The 14,710-nt window shown below is 38.0% G+C and overlaps 1 protein-coding gene across 3 annotated transcripts in view; it reads right to left on the bottom strand.

Annotated features, from left to right (window-relative positions):
* SLC44A1 (solute carrier family 44 member 1) overlaps positions 1–14,710 on the bottom strand; it is a 201,426-nt gene that overhangs the window by 57,295 nt on the left and 129,421 nt on the right. For all 3 annotated transcript variants that reach the window (XM_040481879.1, XM_040481878.1, XM_040481877.1), the window contains exons 11-13: positions 13,322–13,478; positions 12,534–12,617; positions 2,209–2,346 (exon numbers count right to left, since the gene is read on the bottom strand). In XM_040481879.1, the coding sequence (XP_040337813.1) occupies positions 2,209–2,346; positions 12,534–12,617; positions 13,322–13,478 (379 nt within the window). The remainder of the gene's footprint in view (positions 1–2,208; positions 2,347–12,533; positions 12,618–13,321; positions 13,479–14,710) is intronic.

Raw genomic sequence — 14,710 nt, 5'->3', positions numbered from 1 at the left:
ATCCAACAGTCATAATGTAAGTTTAATTACAAATTTCCAAAAGAACTATGTGTACAGTTTTATCATTCTTTTTAGATGACAGTTGCCTGAGAACTTAACACCACACTGTGCTTTCCATGCCTCTCTACACCAAATATTTTTTCCTTTTCAAAAACATTTTCAACACACAGTGGCTGGAGTAACTTAAGTGTTTGGTACTAACAGAATGTTTAGGAATAGCATCTGATGGGGGTGCCTGGGTGGCTCAGTCAGTTAAACATCTGCCCCTTGATTTCGGCTCAGGTCATGATCTCACGGTCATGAGATCAAGCTCCATGCCGGGCTCTGCACTGAGCGTGGAGTCTGCTTGGGATTCTCTCTCTTTCTCTCTCTCTCTCTCTCTCTCTGCCCCTCCCCCCTGCTCGCTCTCTTTCTCCTTCTCTCAAAATACATACATACATACAAGATAACAATAACAAAAAAATAGCATTTGATGAAATACTGACAATAATGATAATGAATAATTATGAAGATTATCAAAGCAATATGAAAAATGTATATGATATAATGTGAAGTGAGGACAGAACAAACTGGTATGTAGGCTATAATTATTATACCATAGAAATATAAACCTATTAAGAAAAACACTGGGAGGGCATATATAAAAATGATATTATTAGATTATAGTGATGTCAGCTCAGCTCAATTTTTCAAATTTTCTGAGCATTTTATGGTTTGAAATACAGATACAAAGAAATCCAATTATATTGCTATTTATTATTCTGCAGATTTTAATAGTATAGAAAAAATACCTTTTTTCAGATGCTTTAAGGATAGGTAAGTCTCATTCCCTCGCATCTGTTTTATTTATTTATTTATTTATTTATTTATTTATTTATTTATTTATTTTCAATATATGAAGTTTATTGTCAAATTGGTTTCCATACAACACCCAGTGCTCATCCCAAAAGGTGCCCTCCTCAATACCCATCACCCACCCTCCCCTCCCTCCCACCCCCCATCAACCCTCAGTTTGTTCTCAGTTTTTAAGAGTCTCTTATGCTTTGGCTCTCTTCCACTCTAACCTTTTTTTTTTTTCTTCCTCTCCCCCGTGGGTTTCTGTTAAGTTTCTCAGGATCCACATAAGAGTGAAACCATATGGTATCTGTCTTTCTCTGTATGGCTTATTTCACTTAGCATCACACTCTCCAGTTCCATCCATGTTGCTACAAAGGGCCATATTTCATTCTTTCTCATTGCCATGTAGTACTCCATTGTGTATATAAACCACAATTTCTTTATCCATTCATCAGTTGATGGACATTTAGGCTCTTTCCATACTTTGGCTATTGTTGAGAGTGCTGCTATGAACATTGGGGTAAAAGTGCCCCTATGCATCAGTACTCCTGTATCCCTTGGGTAAATTCCTAGCAGTGCTATTGCTGGGTCATAGGGTAAGTCTATTTTTAATTTTCTGAGGAACCTCCACACTGTTTTCCAGAGTGGCTGCACCAATTTGCATTCCCACCAACAGTACAAGAGGATTCCCGTTTCTCCACATCCTTTCCAGCATCTATAGTCTCCTGATTTGTTCATTTTGGCCACTCTGGCGCCTCACAGCTGTTTTAAAGGAGTTTATACGTAGTAACAATGACAGCTAACATTCACTGAGAATTTACAATGTATCAAGCACCATGTTAGGTACACTACATGTATTAACCAGTTTAATCCTTACAACCCTAAGAGTGTGACTCTATTATTAACCCAGTTTCATAGATGAACAAACTGAGGCACAGAATGGCTATGTAGCCTGCCTCAGGTCACACAGGTAGTAAGTGACAGAGCTAGGATTTAAATCCAGGCAGTCAGGCTCCAGATATAGTACCCCTAACCACTAAGCAGGCTGTTTCTGAATTCTTTACAGACCAAATTATGTAAGGAGAAACATGTGCAAATTACTGAACTGTTGTACCTCAGTTTCCCCATCTGTAAAGTGAGGATAATATAACTTCCTTTACAAATTTGTTGTTAGGATTAAATGAATACCATACATGTAAAGAATTTAGAACAGTGCCTGATGCATATTAAGGGCTTTGTAAGTGCTTCCTTTATATTACATATTTTACTTAATAGTTTTTTGATGAGCTAGACATTTTTCAAATGAAAGAATATATATATATATATATATATAACTTCACTGTATGTCCCAGATAACATATTTGGTCTTACCTTGCCTAGGAATAACATGAAATCCCCCACCGTGTTGATCGCAGCCACTCGTAAAGCATTCTCCACAAGAATGACAAAGGCGTCCTTGGCGGAGGTGCAGAAGTTGGTGCTGTTGATAGCTGTGGCTGTGTATGCATTCTGGACAAGGCAAAAAACAATATTTTCATTAATAAATGTGATTTTACCTTGTTAAGATATAAACCAAATACAGTGAACACACGGCTTATTCAAATAGTCCACAGTTAAACCCATGGCTTTGATGAGGTACAGGTTAAGATTAAGTGCGAGGAAATACAAGACATTAAAAAAAAAAAAAGCCTGATATGGTAAAAAGAGCTTTTGGTTGGCTTAGTTTTAGTCCTTTTTAAAACACTGACATTTATTAACACACACACAGATTTTTCTAACATCCATTAACTTCTTCCCTGTCTTAGTAAATCAAACATAATTTAACCTTTCCTGGATGTCTCAGGTTCATCACTATGAATATCAGTGATGCATTATTACCATTTTAGTGATGCTTTAAAAGCTACACAAATATGTAAAGGCATAAGGATGCTGTGCTGTTTTATCCGGAACATCTGCCATCTCCTCTTTGGTGTTTCCTTTCATGCTGTCACTTCTCACAGCTCTTATGGTAGACAGCCGTTTGTTGCTCCCTCCTTCCTGGGAGCAGGACCCTGAATCCCCTTTGAGAAAACAGTCCTTCCCCATTCTCTTAGAGTCTGAGTCAGGGACACTACCTGTAGCTCTGGGGGCAGGCCTTGATCGATGTGAGCCAATCAGCATGTTCTACCCACCTTCTCAACGGTTGGTTCAGGAACTGGTACATAAACTCATAGAGCCAATGAAAGTAAAAGATGTTCCCTGGGGCTCTGGGACAAAGAAGTTTCCTTTCTCTTCCATGGAACTCCTGACAAAGCAGCTCTCTGATTTTCCTGGATAGCGAGATGTGAGGGCTGCAAGGGCTGTTTTGCCAACACGATGGGAAGAACCCAAAACTGCCGGGGGTCACAATGTGTAACGGAGGGTGAGGCTAACATCATGGAGGTCAGAGCAGAGAGAAACCCATTACTAGTACTTGGTGACAGCTGTCACATGATGTCTGCATGATTAGGAACTAGCCAGATTGCTGGACTTTTCAGCCAGAGAAGCGAATACATTGCTAAATATCTCTCCCCTCTCCTCCCACTCTCTCTCCCCCCTTTTCTTTGTCTCTCCTTTTAGGCCAGATTGAGCTAGCTACCTTTCTGTCCCTTGTAGTGCTGAGTCCCAGCTGACACACTTTTATTCCATTATACCTGCTTCTGCTCTGTGTCCTCTCTGACCCGCAGTCACAGACTCTGATTTTTCCCCCCTTTTTACACTGCATTCTAGAAGACGGCTGGCATTTTCTGGGAAATGTGAATAAGTACTATAACATCAAATACATCTGAATCTTAGGAAGAGAAAGTTTATAGACTTTGTGGCTAAAACTTATAGCCCTGAGGAATTTTTGGTCTGGTGCCAACCTAAATTGTTGGAAAACTGCTACACACAAAGGGCTTACTTTACACTGTGTTGTCTATAAAGTTGGGTTTTTTTTTAGCTTAAATATAGTCGACACGTGATGTTTCAGCTATACAATATAGTGATTCCATAACTCTATAATTCATGCTATACTCACCACCAGTTAGCTACCTTTTGTCACCATATACTATTACAATACCATTGACTATTTTCCCTATGCTGTGACTTTCATCTCCAGGACTTACTCATTCCATAACTGGAAGCCACCCCACTGTAAACACTGAACTTGGGAGAGACAGCCTTTAATTTCTGAATGTTCCTACTGTATGCTTGTTAGTTAATAGGAACCTGGTATGAAGATGAAGTTTGAGTCACAAAAATTCAATTTGCCATTGTACCATTAAATCTGTTGATTAAAAATGCAGACTATTTCAGGGCCAAGGAATGAAGACTGTACTGAGTGGGACACACTACATTTTCAGCAATGGAGCAGCAGGAAATAAGGACGCTCTTTTAAAAACACAATTATGATTTTAATATACATATTTCCATCAAACAAATTGGGGTAATTTATTATCAGAATATAGTACATTAAGTTTGCAGTTCTTTTTATCTCAAAAGCTAATATAGAGAGTATTTTAAAGAAATGATACTGTTAAATTATTCTGGTAGCATTCGTTTCTGCCTTGCACTCATATATGGTCATCTTATCAGTTAAAAGACAGCAGGCACCAAAGAGTTAACTATCTAACTGCAGTGGTCCACATTTCTCCATCTTCTGTAAAGCTTCTTTTGAAACACTCTGCCAAAGGCCTCAATGACCTCAAAATAAACTATACTTTTGATCTTATATAACAATAACTCTGTTGAAAAATGATGGAGAACTTCCCAGGCCCGATTTATTCTCAAAGAACCAAGACTGACCACTGCTCTACATACTCACACACACACACACACACACACACACACACACACACAAAACCATTCAAATGTATTCTAAAGTAGGGGTTGGCAAATCTGACCTGCTGCCTACTTTTGTAAAAAGCAGTGTTAATGGAACACAGCAATGTTCATTTGTTTACGTGTTGTTTAGCACAGATGTTTTCACGCTGTAATGGCAGAACTGAGCAATTGTGACAGAGTCTCTATGGCCACAAAGCCAAAAATATTTACTACCTGGTCCTTTATAAGAAAGCTTTGCCGTCCCTTGTTCTAGAGTATTGCCCAGGATCAATATCAACCTTGTTCACGGTCTATGGAACCCATCTCTTATCCCTTTTGAAATACGAACCTCAGTTTCTCATTTCTAGTCTTTTAGTACCTTTCTCTACATACAACCTTTCACTATAATTCTTCAGTTCAATGACTGACAAATGTCTATAGTGATCTGAGACACAACATCCCATAAGGAAAATACCTTATTTTCCCTTATTCTGAGACATGATTAAGAGACTAATGAACCAGTTACTTAATAACAAGTTTACAGGGGAAAATACCCTGCCATATTAATTATATATTGATTATGAGATGCTTCGTGAAATCAAAAAAAAAAAAAAAAAAAAAAAAGGCAAAAAATGTCAAAAATCAGGGATATTGGAAAACCCATTTAAATCATGTAGGTACTGTCTTAAAACTTACCTCCTCAGTGAGGACCAACAACTCACTCTTAATTATGTTATTTTACCCTTCCCAGTTTGAACATGATCTTCTTTGAAAGGGACAGAAGCAAGAGAGGATCACATACTTCCAATCTGTCCTTTGTTATCATCAGACCAGCTGACTCAGAGAGGGCCTAACACCTCCAAACCCAACCATAAAAGCTGTTTTGCTGCCCTCATTCATTTTCAGAAGAAATTATTATTCCTCCTTTCTCACTTCTTCTCTCCCCACCTGGCCTCACATGTCCCATCTACATTGAGAGCAGTTTATTTTTTTGTGGACATAGAAGGAGGCAGCAGTAATTTCTTTTCTCTACTCCTGCGTTCCAGCGTTGGATATGCTCACAGAAATTTAGCCTTCTTGGCAACATTCCTACAGATCTGTGCAACTCCTTTGTATTCAACCTAACCAAAAAAAGTTAAGTGGATATTTTATAAGCTCTTTCTTCCAGTCCCGGGGCAGGAAGATGAGCTGCATGTGACATGCAAAGGTCAAGGTGACCTCTTCAAGGAGAAAATTGTGCTACAGATCACAGCAGGGCAATGAAATCTTCTTCCACTTCTTTACATCCTAGTCTGAAAGGATTCACACGAAGGTTCTCAAGAAATTCTGAGTTCTTTGTGGCTTTCCCTATTAGTGTTCTCTGAACTTTCTGCTCAACTACTTGAGATTTTTTAAGCCCACCTACCTCTTCTCTGACAGCCCTCCTGATCTTGAGCTAAACTGCCCACAGAGAACCATCAATGATTAACATTTAGCCAGTGCCCAACATCTGCTCAGGCAGGATATAGGCTTAAGACTATTTAATTCCCAGAAACAACATAAAAGGTGATCACCACCCAGGAAGATTTTTAAAAGGATGACAGTTAGCACAAGTGGTCCCTGGTAAGATTTTTGTGTGACAGGATGAGGTGAAAAAGTCCTGTGGAAGAAAATGTTAGGGTTGAAGGTCACTGTGTGGGTAACCCAGGCCTGCTTGGCCACATGTCCCAGAACATAGCTTCTACATTGTCACACCTTTCCTTTCTTAACATGTGGACCTTGAGATTCTCTTTAAATTTAAAGTCTTTATATAATAACTCACTTAATAGTGGCAAGCTAGATAACAATGGTAGGAAAAAGGGAACAGGTATGTGAAACTCTATGTGTGGATTATAAATTAAATAAGGGAAAAAGTAATTAAAATGATCCCTTTGTTATTTTGAACAAGGAATGGAGGGGGCACAAAGTCCAATCTATACCATATATTTCATTTAGTTTGGTTCTAAATTCTTAAGAGTTTTTAAGGGAAATAAGAGTTAAAATATGAAAATCTTACATTGATTGCCTTTAAAACTATCACTTGTGTTAGTTTATAGCAGGAAACATAAAAGTTTGAGATGTTTGCATATTCTCTGTAATAATCTATACTTTAGTCTTCCTTATGTACATAAAACAGGTATGTATTTATATGGGAAACAGGGGGATATCATGGCAAGAATAAGGCAAATTTAGATTTGAAACCTTCATCCACCTCTAGGCCATATGCTCTGCCACAAGATGCTAGTCTCAACTTTCTCATCTATAAGACAGAGGAAATGAGCCTTCCTTATAGTGGGGAGAAAGCAATAATATATATCAAGTGCTTAGTAAAGTATCAGGTGGTAGGTGCTCAAAAAATATTCTTTGCAACTCCCACTCATACTACGTAGAGAAGAGCTTTATAATCTTACAAGCTTGGTGGCCAGAGAGCAGATACTTTCCAGTATTAAATGCTCTATCTCCAAGTGGTGTCGAAGTAAAGCAAGGCCTGAGTAATCCAATGCCCACAAGAAACAGACTCTAGTTGTAACAGTCTCTCTACCTAAAGTAAATTCTGTTAGATGAGATATGCAATCACCTTCACTGTCACATTAACACAAGCACCTGCAGAAACAAAGAACAGTTCACAGTTCACTCTGTTGATGTGCAAAGCTCCAGCACCTATGCTATAAATAATTAATGGCTTATTTTGAAAATCTAAAGCTCTTTTTTGAAGCCAGCTGTATTTTCCATGCAGTTTGGCAGTGGAGCATGGCTTTGGATTACAGGATTTCATACTGTGCGGCAAAATGACTCTGGCCTACTCTGCCTCCATATCAACACTCTTTTCTACTGCTATCCTCCCAATTCTCTAAAGCACTGCGACAAACTGGCAGCCCATGGACAAATGACACTGTGTGGCCCAAAGACCTTATTTGCCCTGGCCCACTCACTTATCTTTTTTTAATATATATATATATATATATATATATATATATATATATATATATATTAATAGCAGGACATAAAATGCAAACATCCAGAATTCTGGCTTCTCTTGAAAAATTGGAAGAGTTAGAAACTGTCTATAAATCTTCACGTTGGCAAGTGTACAAGAGCTAAGAAGGGACAGCCCTCTTTGGATAGAATATGAACTCCCCATTTTACCAGTCTCTGCCACTCTCTATTGCCTTAGACCCTGTCTGCTGCACATTTCCATGAGTCACGTGATACGTCTCAACTGGCCCAGACAGTTTGTGTTGTCCAGCTCTGCTCAAGGCTTTTGACTTCAAGTTGTATGCTGATCTCAGGAGCGACAGCAAAAGAGAGGATAGGAGGAAAACAATGCACAATGCAAACGGGCATTAACTAATTGTTAACCATTGCCAAATGGTTAGACAAAACAGATCTCTAAATGGGAGCCATTGCCAATAAAGTGTGAGCCACAGTGCCTGTAAGTGCTCAGTAAATACTGGCTGGCATTATAATTAGTATTATTGTTTCACTGTATCTTATTGAACAGTACAAAGATAATTTCAGAAGATAAACAGGTGATTAGACAAGAAATTTTTGAAAAATTAGAATGAGAGGGATTTGTATTATAAGACACCTGGGGTATATAATGAAGCTATAGTAACTAAATATTGGCATACTGATAAAAGCATAGGCAGATCAATGGTACAGAAAAGAAAGTCCTGAGACATACTCAAGCATGATAGGTAAGAATTTAATACATGATCAGATTGACATTTCACAGCAGAAGGAAGAACAGGTTAATCATTAACTGGTTCTGGGATAACTGATTAAATCCCAAAACTAAAAAAGTAGGGCACCTGGCTGGCTCAGTTGGTAGAGCATGTGTGACTCTTGATATTGGGGTTGCAGCATCATGAGTTCAAAACCCACGTTGGACATGGAGCCTCCTTATCAAAAAAAAAAAAAAAAAAAAAAAAAAGAGTAAACTTCTAAAAAACTATAGAGAAGAGCACTAGAATAATTATTTGATCTTGAGGTGGGGAAAATCTTTCTAAGCATCAAAGTCAAGTGCAAAACCATAAAAAAAAGTTTGAAAGACCCGACAAGAGAAAAATAAAAACCAGTGCATATTAAAAAATGTAAAAGAAACCAACCCCGAACATCTAGAACTTATTCTATACTATATAGAACTATTCTATACTACAGAACAGTTGGCATTACAGAGGACTTGCTGTGTCAGGTGCATACTCAGAGTATGGGAGATACCATCTTTCTGTATCCTCATGGTAATGGGCACTACAGATACTATTATTACCACCATTTTACAATTGAGGTTTATCCACTGATAAAACAGTCTACAACTAAAGTCTGATAAGCCATTACCATGCTGCAGTGAAAAATTAGAAACTTTTTCTGAAAGCTAATAGTAAATATTTCAGTAAAAGTAACTGTTATGTTAGCATGGTGAGATCATGGGTGATGTTTTGTTTTGTCTTGGTTTTACAAGCTCCTCAGTGTTTTACATTACATTTATTTTTAGAGAAAATAGACATCTTTAGAACAACCTCTTGTTTTATCTTGGCCAGAGCTCTCTTATCTTAGAGTAAAACCCTGGGAGTTCTTTATAAAACAATAAAATGAGGGGAGCGGGGGAGAGCGATAACACTAAGTGAGGACCAAGAGCCAGGCACTGTAAGAGTTGATTTATCTGCATTATATTTCATCCTTACTTAAAGCCTATGAGGATAGGTGTATTTTTCTCCACTCACTGAAGAAAGAAGCCGAGACTCCAAGGTTTCACTGAGCTTGCCAAACAGTTACATTGTTAGGATTGAAACACACCTTTAATATCTGGGCTCTCTCCACTGAATATCCTCCTAATTATCCACTGTGCCTTCTCCAACAAGGCTATATAGTGTGGACTCAATCCTATGTGTATGGAACTTCATTTTCTGAAAGCAGTGATAAGTAGCAGAGACAAAAGGGATGGTGTGAACCGCCTGATATCTCAGTGCCAGCTCTGGCTTGATCTCTAGCAAAGCACTAATCTCCTAACTGCCAAATATACAGGGCAGCACTGAGAAGAATGCCCCTTCAAACACCAGCAGATCAGACTCTTAGACCCTGCTGGTTTTTCAAATTTCAGAAAAGTCCCTAGATCTCATCTATTCAGCACTGCCATGATTCCTATCATCTTGAATACTTCAAACAGATGGGTGCCCACCCAGCTCTGAAACATTCCACAGCAACAAGGGTTTAAAAAAAATTCCACTGGCAACCAATACCTATGCTTAACCTGTCATGGGAGGAAGTGTTCTAATGTCTTCAATATGTTGACCTCATTTAGAGTGAAATTCCTGTGAAAACAGGAGACATGAAGCACCCTGGGTAATCAGTCCTCATATCAGAGCATTTCATATTCCCAAACAGAACTAAGTATTAGTTCAGAATCACTCTCCCTAAACCTTCACTCATTTATTTATTCCTCTTTTAGTGCTTCTCTTGAATCTTCAGACATCAGACCTACCTAAAGAAGATTAAAAATGCACAAAAACCGGGATGCCTGGGTGGCTCAGTTGGTTAGGCATCTGACTTTGCCTCAGGTCATGATCTCGTGGTTCACGACTTCGAGGCCTGCACTGGGCTCTGGGCTGACAGCTCAGAACCTGGAGCTTGCTTCAGATTCTATCTCCCTCTCTCTCTCTGCCCCTCCCCTGCTCTCTCTCTCTCTCACACACACACATACACACACACACTCTCTCTCAAAAATATAAATAAATAAGTAAATAAATAAATAAATCACAAAAACCTGTGCAAGAAAGAACAACTTGAAGTTCGGATATGTTTCAGGACTGTAGGTACTAAATTGCTAACTAACGTTTAGCTTGGGATTAGCTGAAAACTTTGGAATTTTTCACCTGGTTACTGAACATCTTAACATCATGTGATGTGTTCTCTTCCTTCAACATAACTGCACACCTCTTTTTTGAGATGCTTTCTTCTGGCTTTATATCAACCAATTAGTCTTTTAAAATCTGAATATTTATTCACTGATTAACAATTCATTCAGAAAACATTTAAAGACCACCTATTGTGTACCAGGCACTGTGATAGTTTCTGGAGAGACAAAAATAGGATCTCTGCCTTTAAGGAGCTAAAGGTCTGAAGGTGGAGATAAAGAGGTAAACAGACAATTTCCATGTTGATGTTCTTAGTGTTTGTGCAGAGGTATGAACCAGCACTACGAAAGTTCAGCAGAGGGGATGGGGTACTGAGGGGAGACTTCGTGGAGGTAATGCTCAGGCAGAATCACTAAGGGTCAGTAGGAGTTATTCAAGTGTTGGAAGGAAGTCACTCCAGGCAGGTTTAGGAAATTGGGAGAGCAAAAGTTGCCTGTGGAAAGCTGGTAGAAACTGATAATAGAGAGCTGGGTTCAGCATCTCTCTCTGTGGATAAGCTATTTAGTGATGGGTACACAATGTAACGATGATTATTTTTATTCATCCATCAACTCTTTGATAAGGGTGACTTGGTCCCAAACCAAATTTTAAAGAACGTTAATTTTTCAGATATCTATGGCTGTTACTGATTATTTTAATAATGACTTTCCAAACACTTTCCATCCATACAGTATTATTATCTACAAGAACTTCTTTTACTAATGAAATGTCATGCCAGTTTTTTCATATTAACCATAGAGCTGCAATAAAGCAAACTCTAGGCAAGCTCAACACCATGGCCAACAGGACTACCATCTTTTGACTGTCCTTGAGTGAATGGAAAGTGCAATGCTACTCTTCAATCACTGAGGGGTAAATGGTAAGAAGTCCATTTGTATCCTTGCTCTATTAGATGAGGGCACTGGTACATCACAACTGATTTTTAAGGAATGGAGAGAAGTGGTTAAAAAAAAAAAAAAAGGAAGATGAAGGAAACATGGGTAGAGTGCTTCATAGAAAGTCCCAGGTGCCCAGACACAGAACGACAGAGGACCAACCTGCTCCCTAAGAAATGTTAACCCATAATACCAATTCCTTCACTTAACCTGAGAAATGATAGCTCTTCCTCTGATAATATCTCCTAGGCCAGGATCATAGTCCTCAAGCAGTTGGACTCCCAAAAAAGTACCAGGATAGGGAGGACACTAGCTTTGAACAATAGTAGACAGCAGCAAAAAATGAGTTTAAATGTCATAATGTCTTTCCACTAAACTAAAGCATTCAACAGCATTCATTCATTCATTCATTCATTCATTTTTTAAAAGTAGGCTCCATGCCCAATGTGGAACTTGAACTCACAATTCCGAGGCTGAGAGTCACACACTCTATTGACCGAGCCAGCCGGGCGCCTCTCAAACGACATTTAAAAGAATTAAAGAAACATGGCTAGAGTAGACAGATTCTTAGGGAAAATCAAAGATGAAAGGATGTAAATTAAGGTATAAGAGATAAATGTTCTTCCAGAAAGATGAACCCTAATAATATTTTATCCTCATGTTACAATTAATTAATAACGAGCCTTGCTAAGAACATATGTTACTTTTAAAAATAGGAATATGGGGTGCCTGGGTGGCTTAGTCAGTTAAGCATCCGACTCTTGATTTTTGGCTCAGGTCATAATCCCAGGCTCTCTACCGAGTGTGGAGCCTACTTAAGATTCTCTCTCCCTCTGCCCCTCCCCTGCTTACATGCATGTGTGCACGCTCTCTCAAATCAATCAATCTACCAATCAATAAGTAAAAGAATATGATAGAAATAGATATACCTGATCAAGGAACAATGTACAACACCATGAGAAATATATAACATCTTTCAGTTAAGCTCAATTATTTTATCTTGGAAGAAGAAATGATCAACCTATCTTTGAAAGTGAATGTTCAATTTATTTTTAAAATACTTTACCTGATTTAAATAATTTAGGCACTTTTCAAGACACCAAAGGCAACAAATGCAAGATTTCAGCACACATCGAGCACAAGCATTCTCCTGGAAAGGACAAAAAATTGAAATAATTAAAAACCAACATACAGAATATTCTAAATGTTAGAAAAATAAATAAAGTAAAAAAAAAAATCACAATCTATGTTTCAAGACCTCCATACCCACCTACCCTCTTTTCCCTCAAAATGTAATGGTTAAATTATTTTTAATCAATTTAATTTGACACATATTTAGTACCTATTGCATGTAAGATAGAGTATGATACATGAGATCGGCAAGGAACTTATACTATAGTTGAAGAAAAAAAAGCTAAACATAAAAAAAGGTCAGAATCAGAATATGTGATTGATACTATGAGAGTGGAGAACAGAGAGAGATGACATCATCTGGGAGAAGGAAGAATCAAGGAAGGTTTCTAGGAAGAGGTGGCATATCATCTAACCCATGTTGAAATGCATGTTATCTCCACAGCCAGGAATAGGGAAGAGGTTCCAGGGAGGAAGGTATGAATCAACACAGAGGGCGAGAAGCACAGGACATTTTGGGAAACCAGGGATATGATGGATTTTGCCAGAGCACAACGTAAGCAAGAGTGTGGGACAAGGCAGAAGGACTGGATTCTACTTTGCAAGGATTATGAAGAAAACATTCACAACTATGAACTGAACATGGTTGGGAGCTTTACTACAGGCAGAGCTGAGGTCTAGAATGTGACCACAGTTAAGTCCAGAAAAGAATTTTCTCCTTACCTTTCCTTTGAGCTGACTGTGAATGTACATAAGGATCATTCGTGGAATTTTGACTAATGTGATAATGAAAGATCCTTTTGCCACAGTACCAAGGTGATAACGAATAAGGCGATTCACTGATGCTAAAATAGGTGTAAATGGCAGATTCCTTTTATCCCTTTTTGAAAGATAACCAAAAAGACAATTAAAACAAAGGCTAAGTGCAGGAATGGTTTAGAGCCCAATGCAGTGAAAATAGTTCGTTTAAGAAAAGTCTAGGTTTATGACAAAATGGCAAAGTAACATGTAACTAATACAAATGCTATAGATGTACCAGATAAAATTAATGTTTCATTTCCTATGATAGTTTCATGGGGTTCTTATGCTCTAAGACTTTAAATAAAATGATACTGTGTTTTGAAAGCTTTTACTAGTAAATATTTATGGAGTTAAATGTACAATCAAAAAATGAAACTTAAAAAAGATGTACAATCGAGACCTGGTACCTCATTATAATAGAAGATTGTAAGGCCTACAAGCTTATATTCAGCTCTCAAGTTAGGAAAGAGAGTCACAATACTTGTTCTGACCCAAACAAATTAAAAAGGCTTATTGTCCTTTGGTGGACCTTTATATAATGCCAAAGTACATAAGACACTGTAAGATTTATTCTCCGGCTAAATAGAATTGAAGTTCTATCATGACCTGCTGTTCTGATTAATATTTTGAGAAACTTACAGAGCAGTAGAAAGATTAAAATCACTGCCTCCCATTTTACTACCCACCAGAATCATCAGCTCTAACATTTTGTCATATTTGCTTCCAATTAATTTTTATTTCATTTTATTTTTTTAAATTTTAACTTGTTTTATTTTTTATTTCTTTAAATTTAAATCCAAATTAGTTAGCATATAGTGCAACAATGATTTCAGGAGTAGATTCCTTAGTGCCCCTTACCCATTTAGCCCATCCCCCCTCCCACAACCCTTCCCGAAACCCTCAGTTTGTTCTCCATATTTATGAGTCTCTTCTGTTTTGTCCCCCTCCCTGTTTTTATATTATTTTTGTTTCCCTTCCCTTATGTTCATCTGTTTTGTCTCTTAAAGTCCTCATATGAGTGAAGTCATATGATTTTTCTCTTTCTCTGACTAATTTCACTTAGCGTAATACCCTCCAGTTCCATCCATGTAGTTGCAAATGGCAAGATTTCATTCTTTTTGATTGCCGAGTAATACTCCATGGGGTGTGTGTGTGTGTGTGTGTGTGTGTGTGTGTGTGTGTATACATATACACCCCACATCTTCTTTATCCATTCATCCATCGATGGACATTTGGGCTCTTTCCATACTTTGGCTATTGTTGATAGTGCTGCTATAAACATGGGGATGCATGTGTCCCTTGGAAACAGCA

This window comes from Herpailurus yagouaroundi, unplaced genomic scaffold (assembly GCF_014898765.1).
Source record: "Herpailurus yagouaroundi ecotype Mexico unplaced genomic scaffold, PumYag 160, whole genome shotgun sequence".
Lineage (NCBI taxonomy): Eukaryota > Metazoa > Chordata > Mammalia > Carnivora > Felidae > Herpailurus > Herpailurus yagouaroundi.
This window is presented reverse-complemented; position numbering and strand designations above follow the sequence as displayed.